Genomic DNA, 26167 nt, shown 5'->3' with positions numbered 1-26167 from the left:
AGCGCGTCATGCATGGTAAGACTGAGCAGCCGCAGCTCCTCTTCCTGCTCTCTGCAACATGTTCGCCGTGGCAACTGAACTTGCAAGATCAAATAATCAACTTTCAGATCATTTTCCTCTTAAATGTTGTCATTTGACTCCTGTCAAAAGCTGCAAAGCTCAAGCTGTGAGTGCTGTCCGGCCTCCAGGTCCTCACCTCAGCTCTCCTCAGACAGACGCGAGCTAGCACAGGGAGACACGTAGCCGTGGTCGCAGTCTCATAATATCAGAGACAAATTTAGAGTTGAGGGCTGCGCAATAAGTTGATGAATAATTTTAATCACATTTTTTTTTGTTTGGACAATTAAATTAACATAATCGACTGCAGTGTTGTTCTTTTTAAAATGCACAGCAACATTGACTGACTTAAAAATCGAGTACTTCTTCTACCAAACAGCCTGCAGGGAGGGAAATATTTAGCTCCACTTCGGAGGCGCTGACTGGAAACCAGTGACGGAGACCATAAACATGTCAGGAAAGAGTTTTATTAAGGTAATTAGTCATGTGAGAATAGTGTCATTCCCTCATACTCCATCAGACTGGGTTTGTTTGGGGTTTTTTGCCTCAACAGGAGTCGCCCCCTGCTGGTTATTATTATATTCATGTCGTTCCTCACCCCCTGGGAGGCTCGTTCAGTTTACGGTCTCAGTTCTGTAGTGGGAGCTGATGAGCTCGTCCCTTCAAACGAATCAGCGTCTGTAGGTTGGAAGATTCACAGCTCGTGAAGATGGCCAGAGAGAGAGTTCATGAGGCTGGCGTGGGCTGCCAAGCGCCACCGACCAGCAGAAAACTGCAGTACTCTGACTACTGGCTGAACATCTGACCTGGTGTCCCATCACCATCCAGCTGAGCCTTCGTCTTGATTTAGACGCAAAGATTTGTTGAAGCAGTGATGTCACGCAGCAAATGTTGAGGTGTGGTTTGCAGGAGCCAGCGCTCCACAGCCCGCTGAATAAAAGCTGCTCATTGAAATGAGCAAATGGAACTACAGCAAATGTTCTGAGACTGAATGGTCACCTTAAATACTCCTGATCATTAAAATAGTGGGAATTTTTAAAGCAGAATTATCTTTGTTTTAGTGCCATGCTTCCATGATGCTATCGCTCTGTTTTTAAGATGGCGTGGAACGCCCTGCACGTGACGGCCACATCCTGTCTAAACATCAGCTCATTCACAAATCCACTCTTTAGGCACAAAATACTTGTCTGTGGTTCATCTTTATTAAGGTATTGAAGGCTGAAACCATGAAGCTCAGCATATCACAGGATCTTCAAATCATGAGGTCATGTGTTCGTTTCCACCTCTGACGTTGCTGCTGCCTCCTGCTTATTCTTACGACTTCAATGATTTCAGTGTTGGGATGAAGTTGTACAAGTGTCTTTGTGTTGTTGTGTCTTTGTGTGTCTGCCAGCACCAGGAGGGCTCTCAAGGCCAAAACATATACGTCACATTTTTACCCTCAACAATGAGCGGCTCTTGACTTTTGAACGTTGACTAAAGTCTGTGGAGAGGAGAAGAAGAACAGAAGCATTAACAATCAATTGTATTCTCTCAAACCTTGGAAGGTATTTTAGTGCTCATAATTAAACACAATATGAATATTTACACTCAGACAATTTCAGATTTTAGCATTGATGAGGAGTCTCATTTTATCTTCCCCCACCACCAATATCATCATCATCATCATCATCATGTGTGGACACGTATCCTATGACGGTAGCGTGGTGCTCTTGTATCTATATTATATTGTATCCATATTTTTTATGTTGTTACATTTCAAGGTGTTACTGTTCAGTCAGTGACACAAGGACTTAATATATAAGCCCTCTTTTTTCAGTGTTATTGTTTCTACTGGCAGCGCTCGCTCTCAGCGTGCTGCTGATTAAATATGCCACCAAATTAAGATGGAAATTCTGAATCAATCAGTTTGCAAGTTTTATTTTCTGATCAGTTTGAAAGGTTCCATTATGCCTGCATCTTTATTCAAACATATTAAGAACCACAGCAACAAAAAAAACCAAACACAAATCTGCAAAGTGCAGTAGCGGTGCTCATAGACGCCAGACTCCAGTCAGACCAGTAAGCAGTGATGGGACAGTAAAGGCAAAATTGATGGTAAACATGATGGGTTTTGTCGTGGTGTAATACAGCGTAAATGAATCATGTTGGCTAGGTACTCAAACCTGTTACCAGCTGTCATAGCGGACAGCATCCATCTAATTATCCAGCGACATTCAAGGTCACTGACCCAGACAGCTCATCAGCTTAGATGGCTGTGCTGCGGTGCGTCTCTGCGTGGTACCACTCAGATCATGCCATCACTGTCAATGCCAAGATTTGCCTGCTGACACAGTCCATCTGTCCTGACACACACACACACACACACACACACACACACACTTCTTACAATCCCTAGCTTTGTTTCTGGAACTTTTTATTTGATCCCATTATCTACCATGTATAAGATGTTTATTAGGAAAACACAGCCTTAGGGTTAGCGTGTGTGTGTGTGTGTGTGTGTGTGTGTGTGTGTGTGTGTGTGTGTGTGTGAGAACACCTGCTGATTATAAAACATCAACCTGTGTGTGTACAGCTGAGGTTTTGTCTGTGACTAAACGCTAAAACTTCTCAACGTTGTTCGGTCTGACCATGGCGCTGCTGAACGCTGCGGTTGGATCTTTCTGACTTGGCGGCCGACAGCTCAGCAACCCCAGAAATCAGCTGTGAGTTTCTGGGAACATTTGGTTCCTACTGGTGGTGATGAGGATGATGATGAGCAGACGTCAGAGAGTGATGTGCTGTTGTTAGTTTGGCTCAGTCTCAGTCTCCGTCCAGTCGCTCTCATTTCTCGCCCCGCTCTGTGAAGCAAAGGCAGAGCGGTACGGCTCCTCGCTGGTTCGGTAAATAAATAAGGCCTCGTTAATCTGAGTAGACAGCCCAGGTATGCCAGGTTCCCTAGCAACTATTGGCCACTAATTAATCAAAAGAGACATGGTCAAAGATGGTCAATTAGCATCAATTCAAAGAGGAGTTGACCGAACCTCCCCACCCACCCACTTACCTCAAAGGAGATTCTGCTGCTTTGATTTCTAGTGGTGCGTCTCCACTTCCACTGTCAGGGATCAAACGTCCACAACTACACGCGTACTAAGAGGCCTCATTCATGAAATGTTCTTACTCATGCTTTTGTTTGTGTGCACAAACGTCCCTGAGTGTCGCCAGTCTGTGCCTGAGAACGTTTCATGAATGAGGCCTACAGGGAGCAGATGTCAGCGTCTCATGTCACTCGCAAATCTGACACCGTCATGTTGGATATTCCCAGAGGTATGAGAAATATGGCAGATCTTTAAGGTCCGTGTCTATTGCAGCTTTGCTGAGCCTGAAGCCGCGATGCTCAACAAGCAGTAGCGCTGAAGTCACGCCGTCTTGTCGAAGCAGAAGAAGAAGAAGCCTCGCAGGAGCTGCCGTTTCCATCGAGAATCTTATGATCGCGATGAATGATGAGCAATGATAATGATAAACTTTATTTGCATTGCACTTTTTATACAAAGACTGTAGCTGGAAGTGCTTTACAACAAAGAGAGAAGAACATTAAAACCATGTTAAAAGAGGATATTGAGATCAGAGACGGAAAATAAAATCACAATAAAAGCAGAACAGGATATAAAAGCGAGCGCATTAAAAATGGACCCAATCTGGAGTGAGAAGGTATCAAAGTAGGTTAAGAAACTGCTCGCTTTTCTTGATTCCGATGATTGTGTGAGAATTCATCTCACTGAATCTTTACTATACGGAGTCATTTTTCTGTGTCAAAGAACATTAGCCTTTTAGCCTATTAGCCAAATAAAATCTATTCTGTTCAGATTAAGTTTGTGTTGGGGTAATTAAGCCCACTTTTTCAAGCGCTATTGCTGGATCAATGTGTTGCCGCCTCCCAGGAGGGAAAAGAGCTGAATGTCAATTAAGTCTGACATACATGAGTGCATCAGCCCAAACAGTCATGACATCACCCAGCCAGTGCCACCAGTGCCACCAGTGCCTCTGTGCGCCGCGCCAGTTCACCAAAGACATCTATAATTGATCAGTATCTAGTATGTCAGCATTCATTTTTGTCAGCAACTGTTGAGAAAATGTCGCTTCTTTTTATTTCAGTTAGGGGGGATTCCAAGTGTGTTATGTTTTTAAAAGTTAAACCCCCCAAAAAAAGCAATCTGAAATAAAAAATGTTGACGTATGAAGATGGCTTGGTAATCTCTTTATAACTGAACGGTGGCCCTCTATTGGAGCCGTGAGGCGCCTGCAGATCCACGCCCTAACAAGCACCTGCTGCTGTGTGCTGCAATATCTGGTAACATCCTGCACGGGTGGATGGAGGGTGTGTCACTGTCTCCCTGTCTACTAATCCCATCATTATGCCCCTCACATAGCAACTGCAGGATCAAACACAATGACTGTAAACAGCAGTTTCAGGATATGGAGTTCACCAGCAGGAGAACCCTGACCGCGCTGTGAGAAGATCCTCTCATCAAATGATGTCACCACAGGAAGCCCCGCTGGCCAGTTTGTGTACAAAAACTGTTGTTTTAACAAAATAAATCAGGGTTGTCAAAAATGAAACGACTGATTCATTTTTGTCCGTTGATTATAGAAAAACAAGTCAAAGTTAACAGGATTAATCGCCCCCTTGGCGGTGTAGTCAGACAGGGTTTAAAAGAAGACACGGTACATCAGGAAACACGTGGAACGCAGGAAACGCTGCCGCAGACGGCTCAGCTGTGGCCTGACATGCTGGAATGAGTAAAACATCCCCATGATAAAACGTATGAGGATTTACTAAAGCAACGCCTGTAAGTGGAGCATGCATTATTAACCTGATTGGGATTGTTTGTGGTTTCTGATGTAAAGCGCAGCGCAGCCTCTGAACGTTTCATGTGCTTTGGCAAGGCTTTTGTTTGCCTGTTGATGATTAGCTTCATGACAAATTCAAAAAAGCTAAATGAGTTGGCATCGTGGTGTAAAAGACCAGGTGCATCTGCTGCTCTGTAAATGCCGTATGCAATCTCTGAGCAGCACAAACAAACGGTCATTGAGTCTATTTCAGTGGGATTAGGCCGAGCAAATCCACTCTGCAAATTAATTACAGCTTGGAAGCAATGGAGTCCAGAAGGTGCTTTGGTTCTCCGGGAGAGGGCTTAGGAACCCTCCTAGGTTCAAATGCCTGGTGTGTGTGTTGGCCTTTATATATTATCGGGAGAGGAAACAATAAATCTGAGGGAAAACAAAAATGTGCCACTTGTTTGGGGAGCAAACCGAGTCGATGCCGTGCTACCTCTATGACACTGGTACGACTCAGCCAATCAGAAGCTTCTATACGTTTGCTTCTGACAAAAAAAAGGCAACTTTTGCGCGTGCTGGAGAAACGGTGGAGGTATGTTCAGGGTTAAATGCAGACCAAGACTCAGTGGATAGCTGCTTTCATACTGGAAGCCCTGTTTCCCTACACTGATCAATACACGTAATCCTAAAATCTATTTCTCCTTACTCGCCATCATACTGTTGCCTGTAGCTGTCAGTCTTCCCTAGATTGGGAAACCCATTGTATTATTTAATGATGTTCAAGCAGGGCCTTTGACTGTCCTTAGGGAGCTAAAGGTTTCGATACTGAAGAGTCAGAGCTGATTCTCCTCAAAAGACTCATCCGTCTGTCACTCTGGAGGATTCAGGGTGCTTCTTCATATTCGGCGCAATCAGACATGAGGAGAGGAAATAGCTGTCGACTTGGATTAGATGCACAGCGTGGGCCGCCTTAGCACAGACGTGATTGACTGGAAGATATCAGTGTACTCGCCATCTTTAGATGCATGAACATTTTGATCCAGCTCCTAATTACAACCCCTGCCTGAGGGATTTTGGTGCATTTCTTTACAGCAGGAACACGCGTGTACATTACGCTCGACTCGAGCTGCAGCGTGATCTGGCGCAGTCTCGCTGTCCCCCGTCGCATTTGGAAACACCCACATGGAAACTGTTACATCTGCAACCTCACAGACTGAGAGGCATGAATTTTATTGTGCAGGCACAAAATATGTAAATGAGAAACAGACAGGCGCAGTGTGGCTGGCTGAAGCTCAGTGTTAAAGATGATTGCAACGTTAGCAACCTAATGTAGCCACACTCGCGCGGCTAATGGCAATCATCAGCACATCAATGTAGACACTTGTGTGGTCAAAGTGAGTCCCACTTCTGGTGTCACACCCCTACGAGCAAAGTTTGCAGTTTGTCAGTGTAAGCTACTACAAATTCTTGAGTTATTGTTCGCTAGCTAGCTAGATAAGCTAACTTTACACCCACAGAAACCTCGGAGGAGACGCTGCTATCGTTTTCACTCGACAGGGGGATTCTCAGCCAGATGAAGGTGGTTCAACGACCATGCAGCGTCATCACTAAGTGGTTTTACTGCACCAGTCAACAGTCATAGGTTGGTTTTTTGGGGGGGGGGGGGGGGGGTTTACTCCTGCCGGAGTACTACTACTAGACTACTGCTGGCCATTAGAGCAACAGATGAGTGTTGCAGCTCCAACATGAGTCACAGAAAGACACGAGGGCCCACAGTCCAGGTTGTACTGAGCTTTGGCACCGGTCCTCTGGTTCTTCTTGGTACTCAGCCTTAATCGTGTGTCCCCAACACGAAGAAGCGCTCTCATGCCCACACGGGCCTCTCGAAGCCGGTCGCCTTGCCCTGTGTAGACGTTTCTGCTTGTCTTGGCTTTGACTGGCATTAAATTACTGTTGTGTTTTTTTATTTCTTATAATCTTGGTTTCAGATGAATAAGGCGAGACTGGTGTTTATGAATTCTTCTCTGTCCTGTCTCCACAGTCAAGCCCCTCCCCCTCTCCCCTTTGGAAACCCAGTCATCCACACCTGTGGGTGGAGCCGGCGAGCGTCAAGCATTAGAGCTGCGGGTACGAGCGGTGGAGGAGGAGAACCGGGCACTACGCCGAGAGCTCAGCCGGCCCCCCAGGAGCCCGTCTTCACGCCTTCCAAATGGTGGTCACCGGGGCAACCAAAGCCGAGCCCATTCAGAGGAGGGCACCGGTGACAATGAGGGCCAGAAAGCTGCTGCTGCTGTGGGAAACAGCTCCGACTGTGTCCAGCAGCCGGTGGTGGATAAGTGTGAGGTGAGACGTGATCAGTGCGTATTTGTCAGAGCAGTTCTCATCTTTCTGCTGTAATGTAATAGAACGTTGAAGATGGCTTCCAGGAACCAGAGGGCCATTAGCACATAATGAGATTGTGGCTTCCTGTCAAGAAAGCTGGATGAAGTGAGAGATTTGACACAGTCCCGCTGTGATCCCAGCTCTGATAGTAGCCTCATAGCGCCACAGCACCCCACCTTTGAGCACAGTGGGAGTTTGACTGGATGACTAGAATGTAGCCTGAGTTAGAGGGTGGAAGAATGGGACAGATCCAGGATATCGCTTCAGAGGTTTGGTTGGCTTCCTGTGAAGCGTAGGAAGTTCAAACTTGAATCACCCCGCCAGTTGCACTCGCGTTGGCGACACACATTCTAAATTCAAATAAGAATTTGAATTGTAAGAAGAAAACTTCCATTTTAATTGGGAAGAATTATGATTTCAGTGCGGGGCAAAAAAAAGTCTCAGCAGGCAAGAGAATCATGAGGCGACTGCCAGAGCCGTGCACCTCTGTCTGATGTCACAAGACGAGCAGCCCAGGGAGGTGGTGGTGTGGTACCTGACGGAGGCACGGAGCTGTGTGGGCCTGAGCTACTGCTCCGGCTGCGTGACAGACAGGACTCACACCTGCTAAACTTGCTGATTCGCTGCTTCAATGTAGATGCAGTGATGGCGAGTTCTCAGCCAAGCACGTGTGCAGCAGCGGCGAGCGCTGACGCAAGTCAACTGTACTCTTACGCATTGTCAGGACCATCATTTTACTGTTGTTGCACTCGGTTCCTCCCAATTTCACACCTTCATTTACATGTTTTCATTTGCTACAAGGAGGAAACCTTTTTTTCTCTTTAATTCCTTTTTCCAGCACAGACGATTCATTCTTTTAGACATTTTTGCATCCCACCTGAAAAACAGTTCTCTCGCAGAGGAAGAAGCTGCAGCCTTTCTTCCTGCCATGTTGCTGTTTGCTGCTCCCACTCACGGTTGGTTAAGCAGCTGCTGGGACCCACCGTGCAGAAGCAGGCCTTCTTTCTCTATCAACATCTCATTGACCTCGGCGGTGGGATTTTGACTCTCGCAGGGATTCATAGTGAAGAAAATCGCGCCGTGGACCTGTTGATCCAAGAAGCCAGGACGGGACTTACAAATCACTGAGTTCCAGTGAGATCAAGAGTCGTATCCAACTTTAATGAGCTATTCAGGAAACAAACTTTATCACGAGATAAAAAGATGCAAAGTTCTGGATGAGCGTCACGTTAACAGATGGCTAAGCTCATTAGCCAACAGTACAAAGGAGGTAGTCGATGTCACTCTACTTGTAGTAAACCAAATATAGTTACAATCGCTATTGACCTCTTGGATCATGGCAGCAGTCGAAGGAGGAAGACACAAAATAGAAAAACAAAGATAGATTCGTTCGATTCTTATCAGACATTTAGAAAATAAAATCTTAAGATGCATCTATACGGTAGACTTGAAGGAGCTTAATGACGCATGGTTCTGTGAGATCCCTCTCGAGCTGGGACTAATTGCCTCAAGAAGAACAGGTTTTTCTCCAACACCCTTTCAGTTGGACTCACATCTCACTGGCAGGTGTCTAATTTTTGCCCTCAGATGGTTTAATAGTGTATCACTACCTACTTTCCTCCCATATCAGCTGTCACTCACGCACACTTCTCAGCCAAGCGCTGCTCAGAAGCCAACTGACTGTAGGCAGAGCAGAGGTCGGGAGAGGGAAAATCTACAGAGGGCAGTCGGACTGTAGCACCCCTCCAGCTGTGCTTCAGCACGACCCCTGCTCATTTGGAGGTTAAGCCCAGCTGCCCTGGCCCCTGCAGGCAGATTGCAGTGGAAGCTCGGCGAGTGAGAGAGAGGGAGAGGGAAAGAGACGGGGGTGGGGGTGGGGGGCAGTTGTCGGGCTGGCATCAAGGAGAGACAGTTGGAGCTAAAATTTTCATAACCAAACGCTGTGAGGGAAAATTCAAACATAATGTTGTCAAACACTGTTAAAAATCAGCTAAAAGCTACAAATTATTCTTCAGCCATGATTCCATGTGTAAAATCTAAAGTACCACTTTACAGAGCAGGGAAATGAACAGTCAGGCCGGGAAAATCAAGAATATGGATGTAGACATGGCAAATTGAGGGCACTGATATGAGTAAGACTTCATGTGCGTGGTGCGACTGCATGAGGGGCTGCACAGTAAGTGCATCGGGGCTGTGCTTGTCCATCACGAGCACATAGAATGAAATAAACCAATAATAACGTCGCTGAAAGTGCCGCAGCTGTGTTTGACATTCTGAACTCAGAGGGCCAGTTCCCACTGTCCTCCCCAGAGAAACCAGTATCAATGTCCTAAATACAAGTGGTAAATAATCCTCCGTGAGCGATTGTCGCCGTCTAGGAAGTCATGTGATCAAAGGAGAAGAACATCTGTAATCCGACAGTAGCACAGGAGACGCGTGAGTCTTGGAAGCTAATTGGCGGGTGGGTGTTGGCGATGCTCCTTTGCACCCGGACTCTGTCTTCCTGCTGGGGCAGCCGGCAGTCGTCTCCTGATTAACTGCCAGAATATTACAGTTGATTGTTACAGCCTGGCGCAGGAGCTGTAGTTCACAGCTGCGCAGTGGCGGGAGGGAACTAAGTATTTTTATTCAAGTACTGTACTTAAGTACAATGTTAAGGTATCTGTGCTTTAGGAACTGTATTTTTCTTGACCTTGTAAAAGTCTGGATTTTGGTATTGAGGTTTCACCACGATTGGTCAAAGCTCTTACATCAGGACTGGGTTCAGCTAAATCTGATCAATATTCTGACTGACGACAACATCTTAAGATCTGTGGTGTTCACAACAACAGTCGTTCCCATTGGAAGGTCGTGTGTTTGCGATGGTCAGTTGGTCTGGTAGGCTGCCAGAGTCTCAGATGATGGTGCAGCCTGTAGCCATGGCAACGCTTCCAACTTGTATTACATTACCAGAAAGAACAATGTGATTAACATTATGTAAGATGGCAAAACATGTTTTTTGCCCCGCGAATGCTAATGAAAGAAACTGCTAATGTGATCAGACAATTCCGGCAGAACTGGCACAAAGCTTCACTCAAGGTCAAAGGTCAAGGTGACCTCCCAAGAATATGTCTATGGCTCTACTCTAGAAAATGAATGCTAGTTATAACGCTCTTCATGCTATGAAAGGATGAACTGATGAGATATTTTATGTCCCAAAACAGGTGTTTTCCTTTTCTTCAGAGTGGCTCATGGTCTCTTTGCATTCTTGCCTCTGTATCCTGTTGGTCAACAAATATTCACTCCTTCTGCTCTGTCCCAGACCATCCATGTGGCCATCGTATGTGCAGGCTACAACGCCAGCCGGGATGTGGTGACGCTGGTCAAGTCGGTGCTGTTCCACAGGTATCTACACATGAGCCATCACCTTTTCTGAGAGCCTGATCGAATGTTGACTAGAGGGAAAGTTCCCCCAGAATGGAGAGTCATTATCTGCTGAAAATGCCTCACTCGTTCTCGTCCAAACTCAACAAAGTGTCCTGAAGCCTCAACGTTTTTCTCCCTGCTGTAAACGCGGTGGCCAAAAACATGGCGGCAACTTTCAAAACAGCTTGGTACGTTGAGACTTAGGGACACTCTGATAGCTCCAGATGAGCAGCATGGAAGTGTTTTAAGGTTTGTTATATTGTTCATGATCTTGTTGTTTGACATTGTGTTAGTTTCTAATGTCATGCATCGATGTGCTGCTCTGTTCAAAGTGTGTGTGTGTGTGTGTGTGTGTGTGTGTGTGTGTGTGTGTGTGTGTGTTTGTGTGTGTGTGTGTGTGTGAGTGAGTGAGCTCGGAGAAGCCTGCTCTCACAGTGGCGAGGCTAACAGGCTAACATGGACAGAAACAATCCAAAAAAACAAATTAGCTGAGAAACTGCAATGAATGAAGGGCAAGAAAGACTTGTGCAAGAAGAACTCAGTGAGTGAATGTATTTAGATACATGAAAAGATATAAAAATCGAATAAAACAGACTCTTGCACACATGCAGGTTTCCCAGACCTGGAATACCTGCCAATAAGAGCCTATAGATCCTGTTCCCATGGGGAGGAGATTAGGGTTCGAGGAGAGCATCTTGATTGTATACAGTCTTTGGTCGCTGTAGTAAAAGCAGCATGGAGCACGGTGACAGTGTTTGTCATAATTTTGCTAGCCGCTTCTTCAAAAAACAGTACCTGCTTTTTAACCCTTGCAGTGACTGAGAGCAGAGCTTAGACGTGACGTTAATCTAAACATTTCAGATTGGCGGCCTCATTCATATTCACAACTTTTTGCTGGAAATGAGATGAAACGGCATAATAAATAAAAACAGTTTCAAGAATCTAAGAATAGCTGCACTGCTCCACGACAGAGGAACGTTTCACAAATGATGTCTGACAGACAGCAGACTGAGGGACTACAACTCCGATGGTGTCCACCTGCTCCTTCACCGTCCGTGTTGATTCGAGCATTCATGACCTTTCTTTTTTCTGTGTGTGTGTCGTTGGGGATCCAGTAGGATTGTTAATCTGCTTACCGTTGCGGTCGTGTTGAATCAGAGAGGGAATTTAAATGTTGACTCACTGTTGTTGTGCTGCTGAGTGACAAATATGTGAGCAGACAGAAGCCTGAGAGGTCAGCCTTCTGGACTGTTATCCAGTAGTGAGGGACATTCTGCTGAGTGCCTGAAAGGATCAGATGAGACATGAGACATTGTCAGACACTGCCAGACCCTGCAGCTGGCTTTAATGGGCTCTGTCAGTTTCTGATGAAATGCTAATATGCTATAAATTCCATAGATTTCTATGACACCTCCCTTTTGTTCCTTTTAGTTCCTGTGCTATGTAATTCTCAGCAGCATCTCGGTGTTTAGCCTAAACTTTACACAAAGCATAAATTCATCTTTGCGCCGCTGATGGAAAGGCCACACGGACCGGCACCGTCCTCGGTGAAAGATGGCCTCTCCGTGCTGCGTGCAGGCTGACAGCAGCAGGGCGTCTGGTGGCTCTGATCTGTACAGCAGGTGTCCTGTCTGAATTATCCAAGAGTTTCCACCACCAAAATGAGAACATCACTCAGAGAAAACGCAGAGATGAAGTGCCTTATTTTTGTCTGGCTTTGTAACGCTGCCAATAACGCTGAGGTAGGAAGTGTGTTGAACGTGTAAGTGGGGAGAAAAACAGAATCGGTGGGAGCACGAGACCTGAAACCTGGTGAGTTTTTTCCTTTCACCCAGTAAACTCTTGTCATTCTACCCTGAAATATAATTCTTCGTCCTTGTCTTTTCTGATGAGCTGTGATAACTGAAGACGGGAACATGAGGGAGGAGGGGGGCCACGTCACCCTGCAGGTTGGCCCTGAAGGTTTTACACAGTGATGCTCATGACCCCAGTCAGACTGGCATCCCTCACTACAGGTGCAGGATCCTGAGACCACATCTGGACATGGTCTGGACCACATCTGGCCACGTTAATAAATGGCCCAACAGTAACAACGGTAGTTCTATCTGACAGCTCCTTTCGTGATTCTGGAGGTCACCTTACGTCATCAAGAAGACAAGCATTGAAAGCAAATCAAGTGACATCAGAAACATTTGGTGGGGAGGGAATTCCATATTTCTGGGTGCAGCAGAGGAAAAGGCCCTGGCAGCTTTGGCACTGCTTGGTGATGTGTGTGCTGGTGCTAATGAACCGGCTGCTGAGGCTGGGGGGGCGAGAGGGAGTGTTGGTGTGGAATCAGTCGATAATCTGCCAGATTGGGATTATGTAGTGCTTTGGTTACGTCTGCTTGTCAGTATACAGGGAACTTGTATATCCGCATTGGCAATGAGGTGAGTCGTGGGAATGTTAACGTGCCTGGGCCACACTGAAGGACCGCGCCCTCAGCTGATTGGCCGCTGTGCAAATGGTGGCGCGTTATCATAATGTCTGCTATGTGAAAAGCCAATAGAGAGATATTATATCAAACAGCTGGAGGGGTTTGAACAGGAAGAAGTCACTGAGCACATGGACGGTTGATAGTTGTATTTCAGGTGCAAACTGAAGAGGATAACGTTTGAGTGTCATTACATTTAAAAATGTCCCTGAGTGTCGATGGACATCACCAACGACGCACGCTGCCGTCATAGAAGGATTAGATTAAAAATGATGCCAGTGGAAGTAACGCTCGTGTTTATTTCCACGTGGAGCGACATCCAATCACTGCAGACGCGAGGGAGCCGTCCACTTGTGATCAGAGGGGTCTTGATGCCAGGTGTGAACCGGCTCGCTCTTACAGAGCCTTGACAGCAGCTGTTGGACAGCACATTATTCCCGTGATAATCCAGGAGAGTTGCGTAGCGCCACAGATTACAGCCTCCAAAATGACGTCGAGCAACAACTCTCTCAACTGATTCAGCAACGGCTGAACTGTTAGAGCTGCTGTTGCTGCTTTACAGCCTCCTAAAGCTGTCAGTGGTCTTCATGTTGTGGTGGATTGGATGAGCACACGGGGATGCTTTGTGCCAGGGAGGCTTCGGGAAGTCGGCTAATGAAGTGTAAATTGAGGCAAGGTTCTCTTATGGAGCAGCTGGTGGTGAGGAAATGGGTCAAACAGGAATTTGGGGTTCGAGGAAATTTTGTTGACTGAGAATTTCTCGACTTTTTTTCTGTCGAGCTTTAGGAAAAGATCCTGATTCGTGTGAAACTGAACCTCTTCTCAGTGGAAGCTGTATGGTTGGAGGATTGTCAGTTAGTTTCCTTTTCATCTTCTTCTAATGAATTTTTGGCACCGACCCTCCCGTCTTAATACATCCCTCTTTAGTTATCACAGCGCGTCATAAAAGATGAGAACCCTAATCAATTACGTTCAGGGATACGATGGGGTTTCACTTGCTTATGAGACTTCTGCAAGCAGGAGAGCAATGAGTACTTGAATGCAGCCTGACAGGACCTTTGTGAAATATAACTCACTAAAAAACAAAGATTTAACTGGTGTTGAAATGACAGATTTAGCCGTTAACCACGCAAGAAGGGTCCAACACAACATGCTGTCAGGTGTGCCCTTTACAGTTCAAGCAGACTCAGCGCCTCGCTCCTGTCCTTTTTATTTTTTTCAAGCTGTATAAAAAATATTTAAATGTGAAGGAATATAAGCAAATAATGGAATATTTGAACATAAAATTAGGCACGTAGACAAAGTACACAAACCTGCGGAGAAGTGTGAAATGGAATAGGAAGAAGTAAATGCTTATCTAGTCCCATCGCCATGTTAAATTGCTGATAAATAAGACACAAAAAAGTAAATTCACAGTATCAGTTTTAGTCCTCTGATATAATCAACAGCACACAACACACTTTTACCATCAGCGAGTGGTGCATGCTCCTTCCTGGCTTCTGTACCTTGTAAAAATACATTTCTGCACATAAAAAGTATCACTAAAATAAGAATAAAGGCGCTTGTGTGAGGAGAAGTCCTGGTGAGTGCAGAGTGTGTGAGCTTTGGTTGTACAGAACACTCAGACGTGCCCTGTTACGCTGCTGCTGAATGTGATGAAGAGTGTAAATGGTAATATGATGCAAAGCTAATGCAGGTGTGTGTGTGTGTGTGTGTGTGTGTGTGTGTGTGTGTGTGTGTGTGTGTGTCTGCAGGCGGAACCCTTTACATTTCCATTTCATCACAGACTCCATTGCTCAACAAATCCTGTCATCTCTGTTCCACACCTGGATGGTTCCTGCCGTTCGTGTCGACTTCTACGACGCAGACGAACTGAAGGTGAGGATCTAATATTATAAATACTGCAGGAGCAGAATTTCACTCACATTCATGTCGTGCTTAATACCTCAGTACCTCTATTACCACTCCACCTCACCTGCGTCTGAAGCAGTATTCACTGAACTTGGTGGAGAGGTGGAGGAGCGTCCTCTGGACTTTCAGTCGACTGATCTCTCAGTTTTACTCTATGCATCCTCTAAAATGTCAGGTTGGGAGAGTTTTACCTTCAAAGTAGTGGATCTTACCTCTTTTTGGAGATATAATCTGTGTCATGTGACCACATAGACACTGTGCAATGCTTTTGGGACCCGGGGAAAAACCTTCCTTTTGTAGCACATCTTTATCTCCACCATCACATGATGCTGTAGGTATTTTAGCTTAAAGCCTGCTTCTTTCTCTCCTCTAGGCTTCTGTGGTTCTCCAGCCTGGATTACATCTGCTTTTAACAAGCCGATACGTTTCACTGCAAAACAGACCTGCACTTTCATTCAGGCTTACAGCAGAATAAATAATCTCCCTCTGCACCTCCTGCTATGTTTTCTGCGAGAAGATCCCCTTTTATCTTTCTCAACCCTGAGAGTCCTTGAGTTGGAAAATGTTTTTAGGGACACATTTATGAGGGTTATTTTGTGCTTTTATTATGCAACCAAACAGAGTAAGTTCTCCTCACCGTTTCAGAGCACAACTTTCAAACTTGTAATCGCGAGAGATTCTTCGCAAAACTTTCCACTCATCATTTTTTTCAAATTGCAGGTAGAGTTAACGTGTGATTAGTCAGATTCTTGTTTGTGACTAAGAACCATTTTCTAGTGATTAAAAAAAAAATTTGTCCGCCGTTCGGAAAATGCTTCCTTCCATTGTACCTAAGTTGATTTTTGTCTTAATTATGCAATCAAAGAAAACACGTCTGAGCCCAAAACTTTAAATTTGCAAACAAAACTTTATTATCTGCAAACTTTGAGATAATCACATTCATTTTCCTCCTGATTAAAAGAAAAACAGATTTCATAGTGCAAATCTATTTCAGGATAGTTATTTTGAAAGTTATATTCTAAAAAGAATTGTGTTTAATTACAAAATAAACACTAAATGGCCCCCGTTCACGTTGCAGCTTGAACCGAGTTCATCCAGTAACACGTGCACGTCACCACAGACGCTAATCTTCAAAGTTCTTCAGAATAAACGTGTCGTCAGACATTCTAGCGTTTCTCCAGATATGTCTGTGGTGATGTCATTGTTGTGTCATATGTCCTGTATTCTGATCTCGGTAGCATCTGACTTGTAGTTCATGCTGATCTCGATGGACTGATGTGTGTTGTGGTTTGTCGGGCTTTTCAGTCGGAGGTGTCGTGGATCCCCAACAAGCATTACTCTGGCATCTACGGCCTGATGAAGCTGGTCCTCACTAAGACGCTGCCCTCCGACCTGCAGAGAGTCATCGTCCTGGATACAGACATCACCTTTGCTACTGACATCGCAGAACTCTGGGCGGTTTTCCACAAGTTCAAAGGTAGCGCAGCTTCTCTGTCCTCAGGGGATTGGGGGAGGCGGGACACTCGTGCTTCGACCCTGCCAAGTGGGAGTGGGTTGGACAACTTCGCCGTCAGCTTGTGATGTCACTGACGTGCTGTGATGCAACTCCTCCCACCCACTTCTTGATTGGTTTTGCGATCTCCGTTAACGATTTGGTGACCCGACCCTCGACCACTCGTCGTGTGTGGGTCAGACAGAGGAAGCAGACATGTCTGTGTTGGTGGGTTTTGTGTAACTTCAGAAGTAATCAGATGGTGTCTGCTGCAGAAGCTGAGTGACGATTAAAGCTGTTCTTTTGCAGACAAAAGCCTTGTGTTAGCATGCGTTAGCAGGTTTTGTAGCCACTGGGGCTGCAGTCTTAGTAGGAGGAGGGCTCTGCTGCGGTGGGATGATATAACGGGCACCAGATTAGGTTCTACTGAGGCCTCAGGAGGGTGGTAGTGGTGCACAAGCAGCAAGTGTCAAGGCCATGATACACAAAGTCCTGTGAGTCTCTTCCTCGGAGGGAGGGAAGCGGTTCAAGATTGAGGAAGGCACGCAGACATGGGGAGGGAAGGAGGTGTCGGTGAGTCACCTCCAAGATTTATTGGTGCTGCTGTCCTATACTGCAGCACCGCCAGTAGGGCTTCGGATCAATCTTAATTAACAGTTGCAGCAACCTCTGCCACCCACTCCCTTCAATGTCCAGGCTGGCTGAACTGTCGAGCCCCATTATGTTTAAAGCAGTACAACAGTCCACTAAGACACACTCAGTAAATATTAATCTTAGACCCGAGCTTTCTTTAAATCACCAGCTGATGCGTAAGCTCAGAGATACAGTCGAGCGAGCCGATCCTGCCTGAGAGCGGAGCCAGGAGAGCTCTTATTTTATCTGCTCATTAAAAGGTGGATGATGAAACTGGGGTGTATTCAGAGAAGGCATGTTTATGTTTAATAAATACATAATGTCCTATGAAGATACCCAATTATGCCTCGATGCGGTGGTGGTGGAGTCTTTGAAGAATTAGAAAGGATTCCTAAATCAGGGAACCAGTAGCGACACCCAGCCCTGCCTGTGTTTATGCTTCAGGACCACTGGTCTGTGTGTGGCTGGATCCTCACCCCCCCCCAGCCTCTCTGTTTTAATACCTGTGTGTTCTGCCATAACGATTTGAACTGCAAATAGTTTGACTTGGAAGTTTGTGAACTCGTGTTCTGATTGCACCGCGGGGTCTCAGCTCGGGTGAAGCTGACCTGAGCTGCTCAACACAAACGTGCTCGCGTGGACAAAATGTTTGGCTCCATTCTGTAGCGAACCTGATCCTCTAATATGGTGACTGTCAGCTTGTCTTGGTGCCCTGGGAGAAGCAACCTCATCCCAACTAGCAGTCGCTAACGATGCCCGTCTCGTCTCCATCATTCTGTCTTTTTGCTTTTAGTCAAATCCTGACAGTTTTCAAGTCTCTTGTCCTGTGTAAAGGGAAATTCCAGTGTTTTTCAGCCTTTTCCCACGTTTGGATCAAAGTGAAGGACAGGACCACCTGATCCCCGAGCCCCCGGGCTACCGCGGCTGTGGCTCAAGGCACTCCAGTTCTCGTTTTGTGGTTTTCATCACAGTCTCTATCAATACATGAACAAATCAAAGTGTTTTCATCCCAAATGATCATTTTGACTCAAACACAAGAGAATAGAGGACCAAGGGTGAAAAATAATCTCCTTGTGAAACGACCGCAGTTGGGGATTTACTTTCTAATAAATCAACAGAAGTTTTTGCCGTGCAAGCCGAGAACGATCAAAATTAACCACCCGTTCTAGACCTCAGATACAGAACACATCACTTTCTCAACCTACCTGTCGTAAGGGAGCAGATTTGACTGTTTTTAGTTGTTGTTTGTGGTGGGGGGGGGGGGGGCGTTGATGCAGCTAGTGACTCAGAAACGTTGCTGTCATCACCAATGAAAGCAGTGCACACGTGTGGGTTGTGTGCTGGAAAGTGTTTCAGGTGCAAAATGAGAAGTGATGCAGTGCGTTAGAAGGGAGAAGTGGACGAGTTCACACCTGGGACAGCTTTAGAGGTGGTTGCTTCCAAAATGTCTGAATTCATTCATTCCATCCAGTTCTCTACTTGACCTGACTGTTGTCCGACGCGAGCCTGGATGTGTGGTCCTCCAGGATGCTGCATGTGTGTCTAGTCCAGTGAAATCATTGTTAAAATGAACCCCATGTATCACATTAGCTGTGTCATATTGCCACTGCAGCAACTGCCTGCAGGCCTTTTCTTTTTGCTTCTCGACTCCGTTCTTCATGCGACCATGGCAGCTCTTGGGAGACTAAAACAAAGAACGTGTCCCAGTTTTTCCTCCCTGAATGCTGCTCGTATGTTCTTAGCCATGGACTCCCAAGACCACGTGGTGACGTACGTCTTTTATCCGTCGAGAGGCAGAAATTACTGGCGCCTGCCTGGAATTCATCACCAGTTAACCTTTTAATTCCTATTGGCAGATTCTCGTGGGCCGAATGAGGAACTCGGGGGAAATTAGACCACTATTCACCACCGCATATTTCATTTTAGCCTCATTCCCATTTACCGTACGCTCCTGGGAGTACAATCTATGACCTTTCCCATTTTGACAAATTCAAGATGCCCACACGTGTGTGCATGCAGCAGTAAGGGACAGTCAGCCGAAGGTCAGGTGTGTGATGTCGGGGTTTATGTTGTCATGCATGCGAACTCATTAATTCTTCAATGTCTCCCAGGAGCTGTTGAGCACTCTCCCCCCTCAGCAGGCGTGCTTCCTCTAACCCATGTATGATCGTAATCTACACGTCTCCACAGTCTGCATTTGCATGCAGGGGAAGTCTGCAGCTGCACAATTACACACAGTATCGCCTACTGCACCATGAGAGGAGCGGGAAGGGGCCAGTGTTTGTGGAAGGCTAATCATGGGTCCAGATATTGTTTTAAATTGAAATATTGGGGTGCAGCAGAAGTGTCCTGCCTGCACAACAACTAATCTTTGTTTGATGCACCACGTAGAAAAACCACTGTGTTATCAGTGAAATGGATTTTTCATTAAAATGAGAATAATGATGTAAAAGTAAACCTTCCCTGTAATATCTCAAATCATATTACATTCTCAGTCAAAATAATTACGAGATGTTGTTTGGTGGTTGTACGGCTGAACTCCACCACCGTTCCTTTTTTGCTCATCTTCTTTTCCAACTCCATCCAAACATTTAGGAAGAAATAAGAAGAAATTGTAACATTTCAGCTTCATTTCACAAGGAAAACTTAACTGAGTTGACAACAAAAACAAAAATGTAAGAGCCAAGTGACACAGCAACACAGTTACGCGGGTTTGGTGTCGTACTTCTAAAGCCAATGGATTTTGACTTTATATTATTTCTATATGTAAAACATAAAATATATGCAAAAGGATTGACTTTCACATTTGTTTTGCCTGCTGTGAGAGGGGAAGAAGAAGGAGATCCGTGCAGCAAAACATCCAATTCAACAACAACAGCAAAAAATCCTCTCTAGTGGGGTTAGGTATATTTGCCCACGCCGCCAATAAATATTCCATGCATTGTAAACAGCGGCGTCAACTTCTTGTTTCTGAGAGATCCAAGTGCACAGAAGGCTTTTATTTCAGGTGGAAGTGGAACCAAACAAGAATCACGAGCAGGATTTTTCCTGCACATGCAGGATCCGCGTCCCTCGACATCTCCTCTGAATGCACCCTTTGATAAACATGCATATGCCAGTTCACACACGCACACACACGCTGTTCAAAAATATATAAATTCCCTTCATCCAACCTTCTCTATTCGACAGTGTTGTATAAATCATACTACACCTGCCACGAGATGAATCTGCTAATGGCGACCTACTTTTTAGCCTCCGCTGAACAACACGGAAATTGGACCGGCTTTTTAGCACCCAGAGCAACATGGAGACACACAAACACACAGCACTTTTAAGATGTTCACACTGGGTTTATAGGCCAGTGTAAGTAGGCCATTAAAGAGTAAATGTGTGTGTGTGTGTGTGTGTGTGTGTGTGTGTGTGTGTGTGTGTGTGTGTGTGTGTGTGTGTGTGAGACAGTAATAACAAGGTGTACTTTAAAGGGTACAAAATGCTTGTTTGTTGCTGCATATCCGGCCTCTTGAAGACCACGAGTCCACTCTGTGTGTGTGTAGTACTTTAAGGGCACTGTTGGCCCAGTTTATCACAGATTGACACATGGCTCATTTTTTCTCCACTGAGCCCAGGGAGGAGTGTGCTACTGGGTTCGGACATGGAATATATAATATATAACACCGTTGTTGCATGAGGGAGTTCTTAAGCTCAGGGACACGAGTGTGTTCAGGGTCTCACACACATTCTGGATCTGGTCGGGAGTGATCAGGTCCCAGTGAGTGTGTTCACCCTAAAAAGCATTCTGCGGGTCTATCTCCTGCGGTCAGATCTCCCCCTCGCACGCTCCACGCTGTGCTGTATTCCGTTTGTGACACCTGTAGTCGCCGTAGTTACCCGCCACATTTTGTATTTATTCCAGGCTGCGATGGCGAGCATGTGGCTCAGCACACGTAGAGATGAAACACGTTCAGTTGTTGGTGACAGCACATCCGCTCATGTCTGTCACTGCCGTTTTTAAATCCATTCAATGGGCTTTTCACACGATATAAAACATCTCGGTAACATGCCGCAGTAATTGCACGCTCATCTGTGTTTATATCTAATTACACGAAGGACGTCGGCTGAGGGGGCGGTCCTTAGTTCAAACACCTCCAAATATGGTGTCAGTGATGGGATCTCAGGACACACTCAGGATTCATGTGACCGAGTGCAGGCTTGATGTTAAGGCTGATCACTTGTGATGGGATCCCACAGGTGCACGCAGAGCCTCAGAGCTGCCCTCGGTGGTCAGGTGACTGGAGCGCTAACAGCATGTTCGCGGTACGCCCTGGTTTCCTCTCAGAGAGGAGGGTTTCATGTGTAACAGCCAGTCAGTGTTCCAGCCTGAGCTATGAGCTGGTATTTGGGAGTGAGGGAGGCTAAAGCAGATGCTACTCTGTGCATTGGGAATGTAGGATTAGGAGACGTAAATCTTCAGGGTTCTTAACTAAAAGCCTCACCTAAATGTTCCCAGTCAAAGACAGCCTGAATCCAAACGGAGCAGACTGACGGCTTATCACATGACCTTCCAGCTACAAACAAGAAATCTGAAGTATCCATGTAACAAAGTTTACATGAACATTTGTGACTCAATCGCTATGCTGTGACAGCGCTCACGTCATCTCCAGTCATCAGTTTCAGCTGGACACAAACTGTCGTTTATCCCATTTGTCACAGTCAACCGTTGGAGTGCATGACCTCTAAAGAGCAGCGTCTCTGTGTAGGCACTGGGATCGAAGCTCTGGAGGGAGGCGTGAAGATGAAGACTGACTGCCATGCTTTCATGCCATCCAGATGAATAAGTGGCTGGAGTCAAACCAGCCCGAGTTATTAAAGCGGCTGCTGCTAGTGGATATATTTGACGAGACACAACTTCTGATCGCAAAAATAGCAAAGATCAGACATCTTCAGCAGTTGCAAATGTACAAAGTATAACCTGAGCACGAATCTGGTTCAGCGAAGAAGAATCTTCAAAAAAGTTCTTCCCTCTAATCTCCAGCGTGCACACACTACAAGATGCGGTGTGCCATTTGATAATAATGCTACATCACACACTGCAGGATCTTATTAAGATTATCACGCTCTCATGAGGAAGCAGGTGTAAACAAAAGGGAGGCTGGTGCTTTGTAGAAAGTAGTACTGTAGTATTACTTTGAAAGCAGAGAGCCAAGAGAGTCTGGAGTCTCCAGGAGACACACTGAGACTGGTTCTTCAGAAAGAACTTGAGGTGAAGAACTTGAGGAACATCAACAAGTTATATTTTTGGATTGGGATGATTACATCAGTTCTTCGGGATCTGCAGTAGCCAATGAGAACTGTTTATGAACGTTACCCCTCATGCCTGCACCGTCATAGAGTTCCTTTTCCTGCCCTGCTTGGAAAACGTGGGATTTTACTGTGGAGTATCGAATGATGCTTCACCCACGGTGTACTTTTGCCTTTGAAGTTCTTACATGAGGTGTCTCCAGCTTACAGAGAGGTTTTACCCCCCCCCCCCCCCCCCCCGCAATACTAATTTGTGGCTCAAGAAGTCAGAAAACTGTCCAAAAGTTTTTAAACCCTTAAGTGCATTAAGGAATAATCCACATCTTCATCCAGCCGTCCGCTCGATCGTCTACAAACAAACTAAACCATAGTTTGGGGCTCAGACGGGAAGCACTCTCACCTGCCATCCCTCGCTGCTGCAATTATCTTCTTTTCAACTTCATTTGTTGACTCCATCTCCATTGTTCCGTCTCAGGGGCCGACAGTACTTTAATTCAAAAGCTGTTCCTCGTTCCGTCCTCTAGTGCTGTGTGCTTGCTGACACACTCTCCTGTTGTGGCTGCGTTACAGCCGGTGACTGCAGTATCAATAAGCCTAATGCCGTTTTCATCCTCGGGGTTTGAGTAATGGAGTGACGCATCTCGACATGTGACAAATGTGAGGCTGAACCAAACAGGTCTGTGCAGCCTCAGCCTGCAACCTTTGGTACTTGTCGTACTCCTCCTCTATATTGCCTTTTTACTGCAAGGCTTTTCTAGATGTGAATAAATTCTGTGGATCAAATGATAATTGTATTTATACAGCGCTTTTCATACACTAATTGCAGCTCAAAGGGCTTAACTACAAAGAGAAGAACATTAGAAACAAGTTAGGATGCAGATTCAGGCCGGCTGCCTGTTCTAAAAGCAGAGTTCCCTGTGCAAGCAATCGATAGCTTTGCGTAACTCAAAGGTGAAACATGACTCATGCCGTCCCCGTTGTGTCCCCGTCTACAGGTACAGGACCTTGTGTTTTTTATTTTGGCTCCAGTGGTTCAACCTTTCACTAGACTGACCTACAGTAGGTGACGTGACACTGAGCTCCAGTTTGTATTCTCAGGCTTGACAGTTACTTTCCCTGTTGCTTCTAATAAGTTCAAAATTCAGGATTATTGGTTTTCCTCTATTTTGATTTAAGTGCTTTTATTCATTTGAGGGGGGGGGGGGGGGAGAGAGACATGCCGGCATTGATTACAGGAACCGATAAACTAAGAAGCATTATGATTCAGATGGCTCAGACCATTTGTACCCGGCTCTCATCTGGAACCGGTCCTTGATCCCCATCTGTATTCAGTTCTTGCTTCTGCTCTGGAGACTGCTGCCTCTCATCCCCACGGCACACTGGAATAAAGAGACTGCCAGCCACTTCTTTACTCCCAGTCTTTTGGTGTGATCACATCGTTGAATATCTCTCGCTTACATCCGATGACAATTTTGAAAGTAGTGTCACATAAATCTTTCCAGCACCTTCAGCTTTCATTGTTTCTATGTTCACCCCCACATATCTGTGTTGCTGTGACAGGCGTCAGTAATAGAGAGGCTGAACCTCATCGTGGAGCCGAGACTCAACTTCATGTAATTTTGATTGACACAAGCAATAATTGCCCGTCACTGGTGGAGCCCGAACCCTGTCAGGAGGCTGGGACTGTAACCCAGCAGGCCTCCTGCAGTCTTGAACCATGAGGGGTTGCTGGAGTCATTCGTCCATGTCCCTGTTGTTACTGTTGACTAATGAAGCACCAACACAGCTTCACACTTAAGACAACACAACACAATCGCGACTACTGCAGCTACAGTGGTACTTCATTTAATCTTGTGTCATACAATCAAGGACAAATGTGCCATTAGAAGATAAACGTTTACACCAGACTCACAGTCTTGCCAGTACAGGACCGATTTCCTGTTGTGGTATGAAGGTTTGAAAATTGGAAAAATGATTAAAGGGAAAAAATATGAAAACAAAATGGCTTCAACTAAACTCAATCAAAAAGAGACGTACATCAAACTGGGCCCGCTTCATTGACGAATTCTCCATTAACCTTTGCTGAAACGCTGTTTCACTCCAGACCTTATTGTGTTCAAATTGGCTGTTTCTGGCAGCGTTGGAGGGCCAGTATTTTACAAATTGCTGTTTCTAGGTGAGTGGCAAAATGTTGCAATATTAAAAACATGGCGGTTCGTGTTGGGGGGGGGGGGCGGAGTGGAAGGCCTCAGGAACGTTGATGTATGCTGCTGAAACCACACGGCCAGGTGCAGCTGAGACCGGCTCTGGATGCGGTCTACGTGATCTGGTCTCCAGGTTTGAACAAGAGCCCAGATAAGGAGGACTAACCTGATCTAAGCAATGAGGTTCAGAACCTCCTGAGACTCTTTAGACAACAGTGCCATCAGGACCGGCCCTTTTTCACAGCAGCAAAATATTTATTATTCAGTAACTGCTGCCATAGATTTCCTTACCAGGGACTTCACCACGTCAGAAACATTCGTCCTAAAATTCAGCACCGAACAAAAACATGCAGCAGCCTTTAGTCAAGAACATTTTGAATTGGATTTGATCACAAGCATCTCAGGGCCTCTTGAGGGCCAAGACCAGACGCTGGAGCGCAAACAGTGCGTCAGAATGTGGAGCAAAGGTGATGTCAGAAGCTGCTGATCTACTGAGATACTCCATCCACAACCATCTCCAGGAGGAATGTCAGAGGTCAGCGGAGAAGGGCCGGACAGGTTGGAGCGGAGAGAAAGATGTCAATCCAGGAGAGCACCTTTGGGTCATGGATGTGCAGCTGCTGCGTCTGCCAGGCCAAGCAGGGCCCGAGTTTGAACAATAATTCAGATATAAAAGTTCTTCTTTTCCTGTTTTCCTTCAGCTTGACCTTTAACAAGCTCTCGTCGGTTCGTTGAGGCTCAGTGAGTCGTGGTCATGAAATTGATGTTCGTCTTCCAAAGTAGTCCAAACCTGCGGGGAAAGTTTCCCTGGCAGGTTGTTGAATGATAAAATACGTTTTTGGACGATGCATTGCTAAATGTTTTACTGTAAATTCACATGAAGAAAACCCAATTTCCTCTATAAGGATACAAAATGACATCCTACGACTCCTCTGAAGTTGGTTGCCATGATACAGTCTTTGCGACATCATACCTTTTCTCATTCGCAGGTTTTCTGCAATCAACAGAACTAAAGTGATGATTTGGTCGTGTGACAGCCTGACTACCTGTCCTTGAAATAGTACCACTTAAGTGTATTGCAGCTCTCTGAGTATATGAGCTGTAATTTCTGTCTTATTATGTGACTGAAATGCTTTTTAGCTGATCACTTTGTGCTGAAGGACAAAGGACAGGGACGGGTTCTGGTGCTGGTGCTGCCCGTTCACGCCAGCCTCTCTCACCTGGCCCTGTTTCAGCTGTCACGGTCTACGACGCACGGCTCAAGCGCATCCGTGTCTAATCTGAGCACGAAGTAAAGACGCACAGCTGAACAGGCCGCCACTTCCTCTCTGGGTGCACTCTTTCCCTGCCAGTGATCTACCAATCATCAATCGGTGTTGTCGCTGTCGTGCAGTAGAGGGCGGTATTGTGCACTGAGTGATGAAATACTGTTCGTTCCAAAAACAAGTGAGCAAGAAGCTACGGAGGTTGCTGCAGATGGATGGAGGTTGTGGT

General features: G+C 45.9%; 1 protein-coding gene across 1 annotated transcript in view; it reads left to right on the top strand.

Moving 5' to 3' along the window:
- large1 (LARGE xylosyl- and glucuronyltransferase 1) overlaps positions 1 to 26167 on the top strand; it is an 84667-nt gene that overhangs the window by 39229 nt on the left and 19271 nt on the right. Inside the window, exons 4-7 of the mRNA XM_086201247.1 lie at positions 6917 to 7218; positions 10559 to 10641; positions 14890 to 15013; positions 16352 to 16523. Coding sequence (XP_086057373.1) covers positions 6917 to 7218; positions 10559 to 10641; positions 14890 to 15013; positions 16352 to 16523 — 681 coding nt within the window. The remainder of the gene's footprint in view (positions 1 to 6916; positions 7219 to 10558; positions 10642 to 14889; positions 15014 to 16351; positions 16524 to 26167) is intronic.

Source organism: Aulostomus chinensis, chromosome 4 (genome assembly GCF_037954235.1).
Source record: "Aulostomus chinensis isolate RoL2024-O1b breed Wild chromosome 4, RoL_Achi_v1.0, whole genome shotgun sequence".
Classification (NCBI taxonomy): Eukaryota; Metazoa; Chordata; class Actinopteri; order Syngnathiformes; family Aulostomidae; genus Aulostomus; species Aulostomus chinensis.
This window is presented reverse-complemented; position numbering and strand designations above follow the sequence as displayed.